We start from the raw sequence: 19,981 nt of genomic DNA on the forward strand, positions 1-19,981 counted from the left end.
GGTTCTGCTTCCCCTCTTTTTTTAAGAATACCGAGTCGGGTTCTTCTCCTACCAGTATCGAATAGAACATGCTGAACAAGATCTTCTTCATGGAAACCTGCTCGATTTAGATCGGGAAAATGGTACATATTTTATGAAACCATGTGCGATGGCTCGAATCCATAGTCAATCCTACTTTCGATAGGACCAGTTGACAATTGAATCCAATTTTTCCCATTATTTGACTATCCATAATAGTGCGGAAAGAAAGCCCGGAGGAAGAGTGGCCTTGAGTTTCTCGCCCCTTTGCCTTAGGATTCGTTAATTCTCTTTCTCGATGGGACGGGGAAGGGATATAACTCAGCGGTAGAGTGTCACCTTGACGTGGTGGAAGTCATCAGTTCGAGCCTGATTATCCCTAAACCCAATGTGAGTTTTTTCTATTTTGACTTACTCCCCCGCCACGAGCGAACGGGAATGGATAAGAGGCTTGTGGGATTGACGTGATAGGGTAGGGTTGGCTATACTGCTGGTGGCGAACTCCAGGCTAATAATCTGAAGCGCATGGATACAAGTTATCCTTGGAAGGAAAGACAATTCCGAATCTGCTTTGTCTACGAATAAGGAAGCTATAAGTAATGCAACTATGAATCTCATGGAGAGTTCGATCCTGGCTCAGGATGAACGCTGGCGGCATGTGTTATTTGTTTTCTTTATATGTCTGAACCAGGAAATTGACTACTCATTGTTTTCTTTTGGTGTGTTTATTTGGTGCAATTGGACATTGAAAGGAAAACATTACATGTGTGTATGTGGCCAATTCTGATTTATTCGACTCACAAAATTTTTCTCCTTAACTCCTGCTAAGTTTTATTTCTGAAACTGACCTCATTCCTTCAGTTTCATCAATTGATTTTTCAAAAAATTAATTTCAGCATGTACTTCCTCTCACAAACTACCAGACCAGCTAGCTCATTGATACTATGTGATAGATGCCATGCCATGTGTTGTATGTAGCATGCCATTAATGATTGATGGAGTAATAGGTGTGTTGATGAAGCAAAGAGAGGAAAGTAAATAGATTGAGGGCTCTGAAAGAATATTAAGTTGTATAACAACTAAGAAAATATGTGGAGCTAAGGCAAAACCGAAGATTATCCCTGGCTTTGTATTACTTTTCTTGATGGAATAGTATTTCCAGCTTCTCTCTCTCTCTCTCTCTCTCTCTCTCAAAGAGAGACGGTGGCGGCATAGAAGAGTACAATATTGGAGGCTGTCGTGGTAGGGACAATCATTCTCATAGTATGTTTTGCAGAGGTAGATCTTGCAAGTTTACCAGGTTTAGTTAAGTTTCTGTACCCTTGTCGAGATGGAATGACACTGATAAATATGTTTATTTGACATAGCTACTTTGTTCCCCAGTTTTACTGACGATTTTGTTCTGATATCTATCTGATTTCTGAATTGGTTTATGTGTTGGCTTAGATATTACTCTATATTGATTACATTTCCCCTTCCATTCCTTAATCTCATTTTCCCTGGTGACTCTTTTGAGCTCTGCCATAGCAACAAGAAAATCTAGCTAGGTTACTCTTAGGAAATACCTTCCCTCTGATATCACATTTGTTGTGCTCTTGACTCTTTTCTTCTTATCTTGCACGTAGTCACATAGCTGTGTTATTTCTCCTGTCTGCAAATTAATGTGATAGTGGACAACCTTGGTACATAAGGAAAATGGGCGGCAAAGGGCAGACCCATATAAAGCACTTCATACTTAGGTTTGTGTAATTGGTCATGAATGCTTATTGTGCTAGATTTTAGATTTCTATATTTGTTCTTTGACATATGGAAGTTACATTGTGTGATTAATTTAATAAATATTCAGTAAGGGCATAATCAGGGGTAAGCAATCTATGATGTTATACCTTATTACTCAGCTAACTAAAGTTTTGGCGTTTGAGTTGTTCTTAGTTTGCAAATTGTTCTCTCTTACATTCTCTAATGTATGTCTTCTTTATTTCCTTCAGTCTCTGCAGAAAGGAAACTCATTCAGCTGGAATTAGTGTGTAGTTGTGAATAGTCAGTACATCAAGATTTGGCTGGCCCAAGCTTCTCTCGGACCCATGCTCCTTGATATTTGAGTTATGTTCTTTGAACCTCTTGTCCGCACACCATAAAACTATTAGACGAACTCTGACTCTGCTTTTCGAGACCGTCCACCTTTTTGAGACTGCTAAACCTTGATCTCAACCGTTGGTCGTGTCGGTGATGGGTCATTCACCGGACTGGCCCTTCTCTGTTAATATGAACCTGTTAGCATCTATGAAACTACTATGCTTGATCTGCTTCATATGAAAGTACTAAGCTTCCTTCGTTTATGAATGAACATTCCTCTACTGCAGGTCTATTACTATGTGTTCTTTTTTTAATCACTAAAATGCCACTCTTTCTCATCTGCTCAATAAGCCAACCAACCTGTCATTTAAAGACGTTAACATATACTATAACAAGTTTAGTGCACACAATCACACCGAGAAGGTGCTCCCGGGGCTAATTTAGCGACTAATTTATGTATTCTTGTTGACCAGAATTTTGTTGGACTTTCTATTACTGATGGTTACATTGATACTGGGTCGGAAACAAATGAGGTATGCATTCTAGGTTTGCATCAACTTTTTTTGCTGAATTCTGAAGATACAGTTCTACCGAGAATCAAGCTTTAGCTCAAGGATATGTGTGTATTGTGCACTCCCAGCTGGCTGGATTCAGGCCCTGTTGGATGAATGAAGAGTTTGTTACCCTCCTGCTTAAGAATACACAAAACAATCAGAACTACCATTCCCTGCTAAAAATGAAAATTCAAACTATCTGGACATTTAGTTGTTACGATGATGTGCATGTGATTTTGATTTGCAGATTCGATAGTTGGGTTTTTCTTATATCTTGATATTGTGCAGTTGTCACCACGACGAAGATGCAGGAGCACGCTGGGAGCGGCAGGTCGTGCCTGTGGCACACTCTGGATTTTGCGGACTATGAGTTCAAGAATAATATCTTCGCCATCCGCTTTGGATCCGTGGAGAGTGAGCATTGAGCACCCTGTAACCTGTGCAGCTTCTGTGTTTTCATTTGCTATCAACATGATAACATTCATGGCTATGAGATATATTAATTCCTGAAAATGAAATGAGTAGCTGTTTTTTGACATCTCAGTTTTAATGGACAACTAGGGCCTATTGATTTGGAATTGTTGGCGCACGATTTGCTTGAGAAAAAACAAGCTGTTGAGGTAATTTGTACACCTAAGTTGATTCTACATATTAATTACATCAATGCAAAAATAAATATTATACGAGCACGAAGGTTCTGATGATTAGAATGTAATTTTTTTCACTAACTGGGAACATATCAGTGACCTGGTTGTAGGGGTCAGGTGGCTGCTTCATCTCAGTTGAGTTCTACGAACTATCAGTTTTTGAATATAAATGTTCTCACTTGCTAGCAGATACTGTAATACGCCAAGTTGATTCCCATCAGTTAAATATAGTTCTGTAGAGAAGTATGATAATATTTTGGAGCAATGTGGAATTGTGGATGCATTAATACATCGTTTTTCTGAATGTCGAGGAAGCGTTGATTGCTGCGAGATGTTTGGCCTCTGTGTTGCTTGTTGATGGAGACCAAACAAGGGATTCTACATGTATATGATTTGTATCCTATGTTCTTCAAATTGTGAGTATGTAAATCTTTGGATCTGGCTGTGTATTAATTAAGCAAAATGAGAGCAAATTTGTTTGTGGAATTTCTTTACCTAATTTATTAACGGTGATTGCATAAGGAAATTGTGAGACATTTAATCTGCTCATGAGCTAATGTCCACGTACATAATGCCGATGTCTGAACCATATGCATAACCAAGCTGGGAGCGCATAGGCTTGCCTCAAGAGGCGCCACCAGGTGGAGCCCCAACCTCTAGTTCGATCAAATCCGTAACTAAAACGCCTGTAAGTATAGAATTAGTCTTCTACAATAACCATATGTATAGTGGCGGAGCTAGAGAAGAAATGCTGGAGGGGCAGAAGGCAAATACAGCAATCTTGAGGGGGCCAAAGACTATACTTTTTCTACTTAGCACTTCCAAAAAAATAATTCTTCAGGCATTTTGTCAAGGTCGGAAGGGCCATGGCACCTGCAGGAATACATGTAGCTCCGCCGGTGCATATGTAAGTCACCTGAATTTATAATTTGAATGCACTCATCTCAAGGCAATCGTAGGGTTCTGATAGCCTCTCTCATAGTTATGGTTGATAAAACTATTTTCTCTATATTATAAGAAAAACGTGCAAAGGGGTCCATCGTGTTTGTTTCAAAACGTATAAAATGGATCCCTCGTGTTTGGCTCGAAACGTATAAAGGGGTTTCCAATCCGTTTCGTGGACATTGAGCTGTCCACGTACTGCTGCTAGCTTCAGCTTTTGTCTCGATCAGCGGTTGGAACATGCAGCATGCAGCGAGACCGAGATGGTATGCATGGATAAGGCACGCGTACGTGCTCCAGTGCTGGACGCTCAGCTCTCCCATTGCTCTGCCGTGTATCAATAGCTTTGCCGTCTTTGGTTGGATTGCAAGAAGGGTACGTGTACGGTGGAAACGTGTGTGAAGTGCATGCTTTTCAATCGCTCAGAGAACCAACTAAAAAATTGCCCAGACGTAGGTGCGTGTTGCTCGCCCGTGGGATGCCAAACCATTTTGGACTCAATCGCTTTGTTACTTTGTAACCACGAGTATCACACGGGTACGGGTCAACTAGCTACAACACACTGCTTAAGATTAAAGGCATCCCTAAAGCAGACCCTCAAAGTGACACGATATCCGTTCGTCTACTATGGGGATCAGTTTATGAACGCTGATGCGGGAATCAGCCATCAGACCATATTTGCATGCATTTCGAAACATATTTTAACGAACCGAATGAAATTCGTGCAAACCGGATGATTTTCGTATAAACCGGCGCACATTCATTATAATTTTTTTACATTTTTCATTTTAGAAAAATATTGAACCTAAACCTAGCCTATGGTGGCGCCCATCCTCCACGTCCTTGTAGTTCCCTTCCGGTGAACACCGGGTCCATCTCGCCGTCTCTACGAGCTACGGGAACGAGACCTGTGAAGTGAAGGTGCGATCGCCGGCGAGGAGCAGTATAACATGGGAGACGGAGCAGCCCATTTGGGACTCGAGGCCCCGCCGCCTCCCATGTACTCCTCCTCCTCGTCGAAGTCCGCAACCTGTCTGTCGCCGGTCAACATGAGACCCACGATGGACGTGGATGGGGCGACACGCTCGTCGTCCCACTACTGCCCACGGAAATTCGTTGGCGGCGCGTTGGATGCGCATTTGGCGACGTTCTCGTTCGCGATTGCATGCGCCACCAACGTCATATCTGCGTCGGACTGGGCTGCGGCCGAGTCCAGCTGCACCGGGACAGTGCCCGCTGCTTGACGATGAAGTTGGGGTTCGTTGCGACCATGATAGCCACGGCTTCCTCGCTCGCGCGCTCGTCGTAGATTTGGCCATCCGCCAGCCGATGCTGCTCAAGGAGGAAGAGCTTGTGTCGCTGCTCCTCCTACACCTACCAAAATGCAGACATAGGCGTTGGCGTCGGTAGCTCCTCCGTCATGGCGGCGTTGAAGTGCATCTGCTCCATGGTCAAGCCGGCTTAAACAGGCGCGGACGCGGCGCCGAGTCGTCATCAAAGTCCGTCTTCATCGTGGGTCGTTGTCGGAGGCCTCCGGGGAGCTGGCCGGCATGCCAGTATCTATTCACCAGACACGACGGCTCTGCCAAGCGGCCGCTCGCGGCCACCTCAAGCTTCTACTCCGTCGAGAGGCTCTCCCGCAACGCATTCCCGCTCGCGGTTATGGCGTATGTGGTGCACGGGATCAAGGAGGATGTGGAGCAAACTTGGTGTGGTGTGGTTTAAGCCAAGTGTGGCTGCCTTAAAATAGCGGATGCCCGTGAGGCCAAGTGTCCGGGAGCCGGAGTTGGTTTCTCGGCGGCGTACCTGTTTAATGGCGGCAAACAGATGAACGGGTATTGGACATGCGCAATAGATATCAGCTTGTCTAGTAACGTCTCTCCGGCATTGAACAGGCGCGAACACTGAGGACACGTCACCAGCGACGCCCTAGGCTGGCTAGCCGATTAAATGTCGGCGCCAGTGAGAAGTCACATCCGGTCTGGGGCGGCGTCAATGCGAAGCGGACACTTAATGTGGGTGGCTGTTTCGGAAGGGAAAGGGCGCGGACAATAAAAAGGGTTTTGGTTTGGGCCGGCCAGCGGACAAATACAATACCGCGTTGGATGGCACAACACATTTGAATCATGCAGTCTAGAGAGTTGCGGATGGTTTGAGGGTCTGTGTTGAAGATGCAGTTAACACGGTTGTCACAGTGTGGCCACTAATGCATCCATGAACGAATATTACACTGCATTATACCAGCCTTTTCATCAACAGTAATGCAACAATGCACTCATGCGCATTTCGGATTGATCCATATATTATATATTATACAAATAGGCAACTTAACACCACATCACAATCATATAGTCTGTCTGGTCACTTTAATTTGTGCGACCCATCTGAGCCTGTCAATGGCTTGCCATGCAAGGCTACTTAAACTGGCAAAAGGAGAAGAGAGTAGCAAGATATTTTATAATTTCATATCCCTTTGGAAGTTATAGAGAGTAATCAGCTGCAGACAAAAGCGACGCTCTGCTTAATTGATGTAGTGTTCTTGGGTGATACCAAATTACCAACAACGGCCCGGGACCTCGTCGGTGTCTCCCATGTCCCCCCTACCAACTATGCAGCGCGAATATTGGCGTCTCTGTCCCGTTGCTGCAATTTCCTCTCTCAAGATTCTCCAGGTTCCTTGGGATTAGTTCTAAGTGACTTGAGATCTTGGTCTCTGACCAATGACTATACATAGTCATATGTGTGTGCATGGCTGCATACATTCGCTTCTAGATGCATGCGTGACGAGGCAACGTGGCAGGCTAAACTCGGGATATGATGTGTTGCATTGGTCTGCATGCATGCATGTGGTATACTTCATGCATGGATGATGCTTCTTTGGTATTGTTTGGAAGATATTACACCGCTGTTAATTTGTTATAGATGCATGCACAAAGTAGAGTCAGAGGTTGAGGTTCTCTGACACTTTTATGTTCCTTGTGCAGGATCTGGGCCATCAATCTTGTTCATGACCATATCTGTGTTTTTTTCTAAACATTACCGATCATACTTGATTTCGCGGTGTTAAGAATTCAAGGCCATTTTGATAAAAAAAAACATGATTACAGAATAATCTTCGTGCATTGTGTTTTTTTCGGCTGGAGGCATCGGATTGAACTAAAAGGTGTGGAGGGAGATCCACCTGGGATTATGCACCACAATTCAAAACTAAGAACCCTAATCTCAATCTCTTTAACAAAAGGAACCCCTAACTAGCTGGCTGGAGTACTGAATTATAAAGAACTAATGTACGCCACACTAGAAGCTTAGATCGTATCTTCATCTGAGCATCTTCAGTCGATCGATATTGGGAACAGAAATTAGGTGATCTAGTTTTGTCGTTGGCGCAACTTAGTGTGTACTTTTGGTTGGTCTTTTCTTTTGCGGGGATACTTTTGGTTGGCACTTAGCCAGACAAATTTGCAACTATGATGCTAACCGATATCGTTAATTACGCCAAGTCAAAATTAATTGAACGGTCAGTTATCTAACCGGTTTGTTTGACACTAGGAGTACTCTAGGAAGCCATTCTCATGACCCAACATACGATGGATGTTGCCAAATTGTGCTACTTTTGGTGAGAAAAGAAGGGCATAATTTGTTATAGATGCATGCACAAAGTAGAGTCAGAGGTTGAGGTTCTCTGACACTTTTATGTTCCTTGTGCAGGATCTGGGCCATCAATCTTGTTCATGACCATATCTGTGTTTTTTTCTAAACATTACCGATCATACTTGATTTCGCGGTGTTAAGAATTCAAGGCCATTTTGATAAAAAAAAACATGATTACAGAATAATCTTCGTGCATTGTGTTTTTTTCGGCTGGAGGCATCGGATTGAACTAAAAGGTGTGGAGGGAGATCCACCTGGGATTATGCACCACAATTCAAAACTAAGAACCCTAATCTCAATCTCTTTAACAAAAGGAACCCCTAACTAGCTGGCTGGAGTACTGAATTATAAAGAACTAATGTACGCCACACTAGAAGCTTAGATCGTATCTTCATCGGAGCATCTTTAGTCGATCGATATTGGGCACAGAAATCAGGTGATCTAGTTTTGTCATCGGCGCAACTTGGTGTGTACTTTTGGTTGGCCTTTCCTTTTGCGGGATACTTTTGGTTGGCACTTAGCCAGACAAATTTGCATCTATGATGCTAACTCATATCGTTAATTATACCAAGTCAAAATTAATTGAACGGTCAGTTGTCGATCTAACCGGTTTGTTTAACACTAGGAGTACTCTGAGAAGCTATTTTGTTGCCCCAACATACAATTGATGCTGCCAAATTGTGATACTTTTCCTGAGATCATTAATTCATTATAGACACATGCTCCACTGATCGTGGACAGAACATGCGCTGATCGGGCCTCTAGCTGCTGACTGCTACCGTGGCACGTAAATGTAACCAATTTAATGGTCGATTTTGTTTGGCACGAATGTGCCCCCATTGAATTTGTCATTCCATGATAGTTAATTTCTTGCGGGGTGGTGATTAGTTAATCTAACATATAAAGCCTTCTATGGTACCCGCTAAACCAGCGTCATCTGGGTTTCAAAATCATCCACCCCGCACGTTCTGCCTCGCTGTCCACGATACTTGTACTTTTAATCGCGGTGGTAAACATCCAGCCGCTTGTTTTTTTGTACGATGCATAATTGGTCCAGGAGCAGCTGACGAGTGGGCCGCGGTTGTGTGTGGGCCAGTCTCGCAGTGGGATGGAGGGCGCGTGCTTTTGTCGATGGAGATCAGGGGTGGGTCGGTCGTGGGCTGTGGCCAATGGATCGTGGGCTGTCAGGCCCCTTCTTTACTTTATTTACCGCGGATCGAACGTGGATCGACAGAAATATCTCCCTCCTCACCCCCTTTCTCTCCCTCGTCTCTTCCCATCCCGCTCCTCTTCTCCATGCCGCCGTCACCGCCGCTGCTTCTCCTCCCTCTCGGCCGCCTGTCTCCCCCGCCTCCAACACCTCCTCCTCTCTTTGCCTCCTCACCCAACCAGCACAGCCAGACCACGCGATGTGGACGAGGAGGCAACAGATCGGGAGGCGGGCAAGAGGAACCAGGCGGTTCTCCTTCCATGGCCGGGCCTCGACCAGCCGCATCTTCCTCCTCCCAGTCCGGCGGAGAGGAGTGGCGGATCCGCCTCCTCAAGCGAGCAGGGGCGCACGGGGATTCGATCCAGGGATCTCCTTGCGAGAGGCCGCCACCGTACCGACTCCAACCTGCAGCCTGTTCCAACTCAGGTTTGTCTTCGCTCTACTTGGTAGGCCACTGGCAGGAACATGTACGTTGATGTATTTGATGTGGCTAATTGCAATCTCTAGCCTTCCTACCATCCTCCCCTTTATCCCTCTTGATATGCGAATTAGGATTCTAGCTAGCAATGCCTCACTATGCTATGTTGCAGCAAAACAATGATATAGATTTGAAAAATTGATAATCAAGTATTACCTTCGTTTCAACAGAAAATAAATGGTTGGTGAACAAATATATATGTACAAAAAGTCTGCACAAATAGAATCTTCGATGGAAATACGCAAAATAATAGTCCTATGCATACAAGATACAGTACTGTGTGCCATAGATATAGCCTAAAATCTAACTCTGAGTCTCTAGATAATGTGAACCCGTGCTTAATTATAAAACTTGTGAATCAAAATCACCTGAGCAAGTTTCAGATTTATAAATATACTCATGCTTTCCAATTAACGATCCCAACTAAAGCACCAAGAAATATATCATGTTGACAACTTTACTCCTTGCTTGCAGAAAGTGACAGTTATACAAGAAGAACCAGATGCCACTGAAGATGCCAACGGTAACCATGTGTCTCAGTTTGTATTATATATGGGTTCTTTATGCTTGCCTTTAAATCCTTCTTAATTTTCCCTGTGCAGTCCAAGTAAGCATCGTGAACTGCCATAAGCATCGCGAACCACTCGAGTATCTTCATTCCCTGTGTAGAACTGTTCAAGAAAAGCACCTGTAAAACCAAGTTCATCTTTCGCTCTGCAAACCTGCTCAAAATAGTGGTCGTCCATTGAGACTTATTACTTTATTGTTTCCCATGTCTCAGCAGCGTGGAGGAGCCGGCTTCCCGTGTCAGAGTTGCGTGTACTTGCGGGCTACTTCACCGTCACCAGCCCATCTGTAGGTATGCTAGCTCCTCCTCTTCTCTTCTTTGATGCAAATGCACAAAAGGAGAAGCTCAAATCTGGAGAGTAGCCAATGAGATATAGTTTTAAATTTTGTCTTTCTGCTGTAGTATTGTAGGGATGGACATATGGATTGAGTGGTACCCACCTGAAAGATACACATCTCAGCAGCCAAGAACTTCAATAAAAATGTATATCCCAACTCCTTTTATAATCTTGAACGCTTCTCGGTCAACGTCGGTGTCACTTCCAGTCTTGGATGCTACCAGGATGCCAGGTGCAAACTTCATGGAGGCATAATGGCTCTGTACTAGCTTTTCTTGATGAATGGAAGCAGTGATGCTGATATGGACTATCTGAACAATCCACATTCAGTTTAAGTGATGTTACTTTGCTTGAAATTTTGAGATTGAACTATTAGCTTACTATCAGGTCTGCACCATTCTAGATATCATCTTGACTTTTAACTTCTCCAAATGCAACATTGGATAACATAAATAGGAAAAAAATCAAATTGTGAAACTGTAAGTAATAGCTTCACCTGAATATTGATCTGTTGTGTTATTGCAGGGAAGAGGTATGAAATTCTCAACTTAGGAAGGAACATACAACCTGTAATGTGTCGATCACTAACTAATAAACAGGAGTCTGATGTTGGAAAGAAGCAACTGGTACCAAAGCAAAAGCATCACGACTCCCCTTACAAATCAATGAAGTGTTCTAATTCTAATTCTGGCAATCTAAGCACCGTTCCAAGGTGATTTACCTCTTCCAGCCACTTTCAGTTTGTTCCAATTCAGTCCCCTCTGAGTTTGTTCTAAAAGAAAGTTCTTGTTAGGGATTTGAGTTTATCCTTTTAATTAACGTGTGCTCGTGCTAAAGCAGCGGCTCTCCCTCGGCTATGCCTGGATGTTCGAGCTGTCAGTGTAGTACAGGAGCAGCAGCCACCACCGCTGCCAAGTAGCTCCAGCAATCACGTGCTCACTCTTGCTTCACAGACTATGTATGGTCAGTTCAGGTGATTTTTCCTCGGTGATTATTGGCACCCAGGATGTTACAATCTTATTCATGATTTGATAATTAGCTAGGAATTTTTGAATAGGATTTTAATCAGTTACTGTTTCTTTATTTTGTCCAGAAAATTGGAGGTTTTAGGATCTTTGGAAGTTTTTTGAGGCATCACCCTTCTTGTTCGCAGTTAAAAGGTGTGTGTGTGAGTCTGAGAAAAATACTTTTGCTTTACTTATGTTTCAACTTTGGCAAGGCATGTTTGTACAGGTAGTAAAAATGTGATGCAAATGTTTCTTTTACTAATTTGTGGATTTTGATAGTAGAATGTTGTTTTGGGCTGGTGCTAAGGATCATTCAGTTTCAAGGAAAAAGATATATGTGTGGTTTCTTTGCTTTACAGAAGATGCATTATATGATGTTTTCATTTTGGTAACCATAAGAAATTTTACATTTGATGGTGAATTTCAAAATTATTTTGTTTGGATTCTGAATCATGCTAGGCAATGTCGTCTTTGTAATAATTTAAAAGGGGTGCTAGGCAGAACCAAGCCATCCACGTAGGCTATGAATAGTGCAGCGAGCGAGCGAGTGAGCTGGCAGCGACTAAAAACCTAGCTTCCCCACCCACGCCCATGACAGCACGCGACCGTCCCTCCTCCTCGACCTCCCTCCTAGCTGCCCCCCCCCCCCCCCCCCCCTTCTCCTCAAGAGAAAAGCCATGAGTCGTTTTACTGAGAGAGAAGAAACAAGTAATATCACATTCTGAAGGTTCATTTCCTTTTATATGGGTGATGGGTCCTTAAAATTGTAAGCATTGCAGTTTTCTAACCATGTACATGGGTGGTACGCAGCTAAGCACTCAAGCTATGATTATTGTTGTATGTATGGATTAATAGTGGTAATCACTGTTTGGTTCAGGCCTTGAGCAGCTAAGATAACTCAAATGTGTACGCTCATTCAAAGTAACTGATTTACCTAAAGATCTTGATTGATGATCAGGTGTGCATTTTGTATGCATTGGAATTAGATTCAGAATGCATGATGATTGGTTTCTTCTGTGTTCATATAGGAAGTAGCTTCTCATGCGCCAACATTTTTTAGGTGTGTTGTGCCGAGGAAATCTTATGCTTCAGTGCGTACATTTCGGTTGTGTTTGTCTAGAGTTTTTTTTTTGCTTACAGGACAAAATATTCTTATTTACTTTGATTCATCTATTTGTAGCAAAAAACTATTTCTTCGTGCATAAATATGTTGTGTTCATTATTCGGGTCAAATGAGTGAGACCGTCGTTTTTGTATTGGCTTCAAGGGAGGATGATTTGCTGTGTACGTTTCATTTTCCATCAAGGCCATCATGTCGTCCACTCATGTACATGTCATTCTCAGCTTTTAAACAAGTGTCGAGTGTAACCGCTAGCATGTGTACGAAGACAAATAATTCTCAAGGCACTGGCATGACTGGAGGAAAAGAGGTTCTGTGACTCAAGGTTGGGTCGCCATGTGTATATTTATTTATGTATTCATATCCATGCTTGTGTGGTTTTCTCTATTTTCGGTAGCCAGTCGCATGCCTTCTCCTTATTTGCTTTGTCAATGTTCGTGTGTGCCCAACTCAATTGTTGCTGCTTTTATGTATGTGCTTTCTTATGTGGCAGATAAACTCTTGCTTTAATATGTGCACTTCCAGGTTTGACACAGTACAGTGCGGGGGAGGCGGTGTCCTCTGCAGCTAGGTCTACTTGCTGGCGACCTCACCATCACCAACCCATCTACAGGTATGCTAGCTCCTCTTCTATTAATGCAAAAAGGAGATGCTCAAATGGATTGAGTGGTGCCCTTCTGAAAGTATTGCATTGATGGACATATGGATTGATTGGTAGCCCCTTGAAAGCTACATAGATCTGAACCAATAATTTTAATAAGAATGTGTATCCCAGCTCCTTTTATAATCTTGAATCCTTCTCGGTCCTACTAAACTGTAACTCATGTTTCTTTTTGGAAACAATATTTTGGACATATACTAATTAAGCTAGCTACATGGGAACCTTTTGTTTTGGCCAGATTTGATGATTTCTCTCAATATACTGCTGGCGATGTAGTTGGCAATGGTGGGCAGTTCTTCGCATTGCATTCTGTATTTAAGTTTGGACAATTGGCTGCTAATTTATCATGTGAATATGTTCTCTCTCTGGAGATGAAGATAGCAAATATTTGTTATATTCTTATCCAATCAGCTCACACCATTGTTGTGATCAACAAAAGATTCAGAACTTCCAAGCTCCGTTTTTTCTTGCTAGCTATGAAGGTGATACTTAGTAAAAGGTGCATACAGTACTAACATTTTTGCTATCTTTATGCTCCTCCATATGGATGGGAACTAAAAGGATGATGATATTATTCTACCTTTCAATATTTGGTGGTGCATATTTAAGAAAATCACTGCTAAGCATGTCATTTTCTAGAAAGGCGCTTGACTGGAATGTATATGTATATAGTTAATAAAATCATAGTGACGGATTTTTCAGTTCCTCTATTTAGATTAGAGGCGTCTGCATGCATATTAACCAAGTGATCAGTCTTTCCAGCTCAAGAGAAAGTGACCGATGTTTTGGCATATTTTCCTATTAGGAATAAAATGGATATGCCCATGTGCATATGCACACAGATTTCAGGTTACAGTGTAATTAGGAAACAGATGATACCTCATTGTGTACTCTTGGTCTGAGAAGAGTGGATATACTTGGTGAATATATATGTTCCACCCGACCATTAATTTCAGAGAAAAGGACATGCACTTCAGTAGCAAAAATTTGATTGTTATGTACTATCTGTAATGCTAAGCATTTATTTGCTAATATCTCCTCATCTGAATTTGTATTTTGGTCATTTGGCCTTTTAACTATATGGGCATCTGCAGATGGTCCGAAAAGCAAGATATGCTAGAGATAATAACTATACTTGCTGCTCCAGATGGACTAAGAATGGAACCATATCCTAGGCCTACATGCTAATATTGTACACCAACGAATGCTTCACTTATTTATACTTAATCAGTTGTGTAATAATAAGCGCGATATTAGCTTCTGTACCCATCTTAATGGTTAAAATACTTTTCTTCAATATGTGACACATTTGCTTCTGTTTCCACATGTCTTGCTTCATGATATCAACATTGTTAATCGTTTATCTTTCTCTTTCTTTCCCTTTACAGCCTACTTGAATGGATATGGTTCTTGAGAGGCCATTTCTTATGCATCAGGCCCTGAAGGTGGATGTTGCTTGTATGCTAAGCAAGGAAGAGGCATGCCCTACCTGGCAGCGACCACCTTCCACTCAAGGGATATAGCACTATCATTTAGCACACACTGTTCCAGGAGAAACAATAATCATGAACAGAAACAGTAACCAACAATATCCCTACTGACCGGCGCGGCTCCACCAATGATCCATCAGCCCCTGGTACAGAAAGAGGTGATTCATCACTTGCTATACAATCTCTTTCTCTATTTCCTTCTGATTCATCCTTGCTTTCCAATCTCCTTCTCTATTTCCTTTCTCCTGACTGTAGTATCCTCTTCAATCTCAGATCCAGAAGCTCACGCATGGAGGACATGGACATTGGTATCGTCTGTGACGAGGGTTCCCCAGGATCAATAGCGTCAAGGACAGGAACGCCTGTGCCCAATGTAATATTCTAAAAACCTGTTATACTCCATTCATCGTAGAGATAGCCTCCTGCTCCCCCTCTCTTACTCACGTACCTCCTCCTCCTGCCTCCTCCTGCCCCCCCTCTCTTACTCACGTTATTGGCCCCTAATTTGTGACTTTCCTACGTTATTGGCCCCTAATTTGTGATTTTCCTGAACATGACACCTTTTCTTCTCCGGATCTGCATTCCACCTGTAGTAATTGTGAGATTATATATGTATTCGTGTTCATTCTTAATTTAAACTAGACCTAGCTGTATGTACTACAAAATTTGTTAAACATGCGCTGGGCAGGTTTCCATGATGAGTTCGTAGCCTTTATGAAGTTCTTGCTGATTGTTTTCTGTAATCATCGCTCATTTCTCGTCTCCATAGCACAAAATTTGATTCTTGCATCTAACCTTACCGGCGTGTTTACTGAACTTTGTATATATGAATTTCACCTCGTATTTTCTTCCTGGCTTGATAAGAACTGAACAATACAATTTTCTTTCTCGTGTCCAGTATTCCAGATTGAGTAATGCTAGAGATATGCGACCCGTAGACCGGTTTATGAAATTCTTTAGGTGTATTTTTCTTTCATGTACATAGCTGGAAATTGTTTGATATACATTTTATAAGGATAAACAAGGCTTACTGTGCGTAAGGCTTGATACTACCCCATTTCAAATAACTAAGGGAATCACTATTTCTCAAATGCAAGATATTGGTTTATTTTATTTCGTACGCCATGTTTTTTGTTTCAGTTCTTTGTTTTTTCAATCCATTTGCTTTCTTGCAATCTTCGTGATAACAGAGATTTGAGAAGGATCTGTCTCTATAGCTGTAGATGATAACTACATAATTATTTGTTCTTTCTATGTGAAATATTTGAAAACCAAATGCAAATCGTTGCAATATTTAGCCTTCAGTACTTATAATGCACAAATATAAAATTATATTTTGCTATTATGTTCTTCTATTCTAGAATCATTTCCCTAATCTGCCTATTTTGATCATGAAATTAAGTCAATTTCTTCTACTATCTTCATGTGCTTGCGGATAGGATTCTGAAAGCTTATAAACTTATTTTCAAAGCTTGCCTAATAATTTTATCATATAAGTTGAAATTCAGTAAAACATTCCCACTTGACAGTGATCTATTGTTATTCCCTTAAATGTTGATCCAAGTGTCATAAATGGCACAAGATGCAGTTTTGAATAGATTTTGAGTGTGAAATTTATACTGTCTTGCGGTGATGCATGATGTTATTTATTTCATTAGAGAAAGATAAGTGTTAACCTATTAAGTTAATTTGGGTGACGGATTTAATGCTTATGTTAATTATTTGCAGTTTATTTACGGGAGAAAATAGTGGTAGTTTATTTATTGTCATTGGTTAAGACTGCTGCTATTAGATCTATATGGTTGCGGTATATCTTCAATTATTTGCTAAATTGAGGGATTAATGTTCCGCTATTAGGTTAATTAGGCTAGCAGCTTTTAGCACTTCTCATCTATTGGTTCAGCTATTATTTTCTGAGAAAAAAAATTTACCCTTGCTTTGTCCCTACAGGATAATGACTACCTGATAGTGATTCCTTATGCTCACATCTTTGGCCTCATGCTGCAAGCTCTAAAGCTGCCCCCTGCAACTTACCAGCACAAAATATACCCAGGCGGAAAGAATCGTGTGACAGTGACTTTCATTTCTACTTTGGAATTGCTAGATGGTTCACTTGTCCCGAGTTCTATACCAGGTGCAATCTTAGATAGCTATGAAGATGCAGAAGACAGTGCTGCTATGGAGGCTATTAGATTCATGGAGAATGCATATGGCAAAGAAATGAGGGGCTACCACTACACCCATGTCAAGAGGCTAGAAAATCAAGTGACGCACCTGGTCAAATGGTTGACTTCATCCAATGAGACAATCAAGAAGCTGCGCAAAACATGCTACTACGCTGTCAGGTACATGAACTCATATTCTGCCCAGATAGAAAACACAACAGCTGCTCGCCACCTGAAAGGTCAGGACAACACCAAAGGAGTTATGAAAACAGCTCTTGCAAGCATCGAAGGACTGACGCAAAGGCTACGCTACATTGCTATGAAGTTTGAGCAGCGCCTTGAAGCAACCAGAAACAGTTTCTGGTAAACTTTGCTGAATGTATCCTGGATAGCGTGCTTCATCGGTTACCGCAACAACCACCTTTTGTTTCATATCTATCAGACCAGCATCTTTCCCATTTTGGACTACTCCCAACAAGATATGTATAGACTTTAGTCCTCCCTTGCTGCCTCTATGGTGAAAAGTAGTCTATGATGTAGTTTACGATCTTTAGATTTTATTGTTGTCTGTATAGTCAAGAGCGGTTTACCATCGCTTATTGTATATATGTGAAGGTCTCCTCTTCTACTGTTGTTTCACAACACTATGACCGAAGAAAACAACCATTCCTTTTATCCATGCTTTCACACTAATGTTTGCATCAAACATTCCCTGTGATCATATCTGCAGCACTTACAAGCTCATATTAAGATTTCCCAATCGATCCTGTACACATTCAACCAATGTATATAAGCTATTCTTTTTGAACAATAATAGGTTAGAGCATACTCTCACATCGATTAGCTTATATTTGCCCTTTGCGCCATTGGGGCAACGGGTCATCTAGTCATCTTTAAGGCTAGCCATAGTGGGAGTAACTTAGGTAGTAACTTAACACATCCCAAGACAATTTTGCTTATGTGGCAAGAATTTAATGAGGAAAGAGGTGTTTGTGGTAATATAATATGTTACTGTAACATAGCGCTTCTCGAGGCAAAATGAGTCTATGAGCTAATAAATAAAGCAATCTATGACACTATTACTATATTATTTTGCACTATGGAGGTAGTAACTTAGACTAGTGTCATGCATATGACACTAGTCTAAGTTACTCTCCACTATGACCAGCCTAATATTCCCTGACAGTGCCAAAAGCAACATGCTAATTAGTTAATCATCTTTAATAAGTACTTACCAACTCCTGACAAAATAATTCAAATCTTAGTATAACTATAATTTATAATTTGCTTACATCGCTGAAAGAATAGGTTGAAGCGTATGCCTCTGGCAGGGACGCGCTGCGTGTTATATAGGCATCGACAGATTACAGGGTTTGGTGGTTCGGTAGGGCTGGATTGATCCTCAAGAAAAGCTATACAAGATAAGGATAAACCCTAACTACCTAACCACCTGATTACAATCAACTCACGCAACACCAGATCCTACCAGATGTATATACGGTTTATAACAATACCGTATATACATGTACAATACTTTCTAACACGCTCCCTCAATCATAACTTCACCAAGTTGAGATTGCTCTTAAAGTCTTTCAATTTTCGCCATGATAAGGCCTTGGTAAAACCATCCGCAACTTGATCACATGTGGGAATAAAGCGAATATCCAGTAGCTTGCTAGCTACTCTTTCTCGAACAAAATGATAATCAACCTTTATATGTTTAGTCCTTGCATGGAATACTGGATTTGCTGACAAATATGTGGCACCAATGTTGTCACACCAAAGACGAGCAACTGGTGAATGAGCTACTCCAAGTTCATGCAGAAGAGTTTGAACCCAAATAATCTCAGCTGTAGAATTAGCCAAAGATTTATACTCAGCCTCAGTACTTGATCTAGAAACAGTAGCCTGTTTACGTGCACTCTAAGAGATTAGAATGGGACCAAAAAACACACAGAAACCCCCTGTTGATCTTCTATCATCAGGACATCCTGCTCAGTCAGCATCCGAGAAAGCACTAACAAAATTGTAGGTTGATTTGGTGAATTTGAGACCTGTACTCATATTACCTCTAAGATATCTTAAGATCCTTTTAACTGCTGTCATGTGTTGAGAGGTAGGAGAATGCAAAAACTGACACACTTTGTTTACAGGGAAACAAATATCAGGTCTCGTTAAGGTTAAATATTGTAAAGCTCCTACCATGCTTCTATACCTTGTTGACTCTTCGGCCCCCAAAGGTTCTCCTTCTTCTCTTGACAACTTTTCGGATGTAGAGAGAGGCATGTTTGAAACCTTGCAGCTCATCATACCTGCATGTTTTAATATCCATGACATATTTTTCTTGGGTCAGAAGAATGCCATCTTTCACCTTCTTAACTTCAATTCCCAAGAAATAATGTAAGTCACCCAGATCTTTTAAGGAAAAATATTTCCTTAAATCTTCCAGCAATGCTACTGTCGCATCCTGTGATGAGCTAGCCACAATAATATCATCAACATAAACCAACATAGAAATGATAATCTTTCCTCTTCTATAAAAGAACAAGGAAGTGTCCCCCTTTGATGGTTTGAAACCAAGTGCTTGAAGTTTGTCACATAACCTAGAGTACCATGCTCGAGGTGCCTGTTTCGGACCATACAAAGCTTTGTCAAGTTTGCAGATATAATTTTCTTTACCCTTTATCTCATATCCAGGTGGTTGTCTCATATAGACTTCTTCCTCTAGAACGCCATGAAGAAACACATTCTGAAAATCCAATTGCCTAAGGCTCCAGTCACTTGAAACTACAACAGAGAGAACAAGTCTGATAGTAGCTGCCTTAACAACAGGACTAAAGGTATCTTCATAATCTATACCGTATCTTTATTTAAAACCCTTTGCTACTAATCTTGCCTTGTATATGTCAATTTGACCATCCGCCTTTCTCTTAATCCTATAGACCCACCTACAATCAATAATATTTTTATTTCTTGTTGGTGGAACTAGGTGCCAAGTTTTATTTCTAATAAGAGCATCATACTCATCATTCATAGCCATTTTCCACTTTTTGTCAC

General features: G+C 41.5%; 2 protein-coding genes across 16 annotated transcripts in view; both read left to right on the forward strand.

The window, feature by feature from the left end:
• The window catches only part of LOC147967930 (uncharacterized), a 7,490-nt gene extending 3,701 nt beyond the window's left edge, over positions 1-3,789 (forward strand). The window contains exons 2-5 of one of the 8 annotated variants that reach the window (XR_015603915.1): positions 1-2,627; positions 2,937-3,062; positions 3,193-3,268; positions 3,392-3,789. The exon at positions 1-2,627 is cut by the window's left edge and continues 2,512 nt beyond it. The gene's annotated coding sequence lies outside the window, so the exon portion shown is untranslated. The other 7 variants (XR_015603914.1, XR_015603913.1, XR_015603910.1 and 4 more) reach the window with 7 other exon arrangements.
• A 5,374-nt stretch (positions 3,790-9,163) lies between these two features.
• LOC125526616 (uncharacterized) lies at positions 9,164-17,599 on the forward strand. Of its 8 annotated transcripts, none has more exons than XM_087525440.1 (11): positions 9,164-9,524; positions 10,051-10,099; positions 10,179-10,276; positions 10,358-10,435; positions 11,007-11,193; positions 11,322-11,454; positions 11,575-11,641; positions 13,134-13,221; positions 14,658-14,917; positions 15,033-15,132; positions 16,710-17,599. In XM_087525440.1, the coding sequence occupies exons 10-11, from the start codon at positions 15,049-15,051 to the stop codon at positions 17,289-17,291; spliced, it is 666 nt and encodes a 221-aa protein (XP_087381566.1). In that variant the 5' UTR covers positions 9,164-9,524; positions 10,051-10,099; positions 10,179-10,276; positions 10,358-10,435; positions 11,007-11,193; positions 11,322-11,454; positions 11,575-11,641; positions 13,134-13,221; positions 14,658-14,917; positions 15,033-15,048; the 3' UTR covers positions 17,292-17,599. The 8 variants fall into 8 exon arrangements, with proteins under 8 accessions (XP_087381566.1, XP_087381568.1, XP_087381570.1 ...); XM_087525442.1 differs by having other exon boundaries at positions 10,361-10,435; XM_087525444.1 differs by having other exon boundaries at positions 10,179-10,266.
• Positions 17,600-19,981: the final 2,382 nt, after the last annotated feature.

The sequence above is a fragment of the Triticum urartu genome, chromosome 5A (assembly GCF_056163025.1).
Source record: "Triticum urartu cultivar PI428250 chromosome 5A, HENAU_Tu73, whole genome shotgun sequence".
Classification (NCBI taxonomy): Eukaryota; Viridiplantae; Streptophyta; class Magnoliopsida; order Poales; family Poaceae; genus Triticum; species Triticum urartu.

What these genes read in the sequence shown, in the direction of transcription:
- LOC125526616 (XM_087525440.1), top strand. Translation starts at nt 15,049, where the DNA reads ATGGAGGACATGGACATTGGTATCGTCTGTGACGAGGGTTCCCCAGGA. An exon ending in CAGGAACGCCTGTGCCCAAT is followed by an intron (nt 15,133 to 16,709) that starts GTAATATTCTAA and finishes TTGTCCCTACAG; the next exon opens with GATAATGACTACCTGATAGT.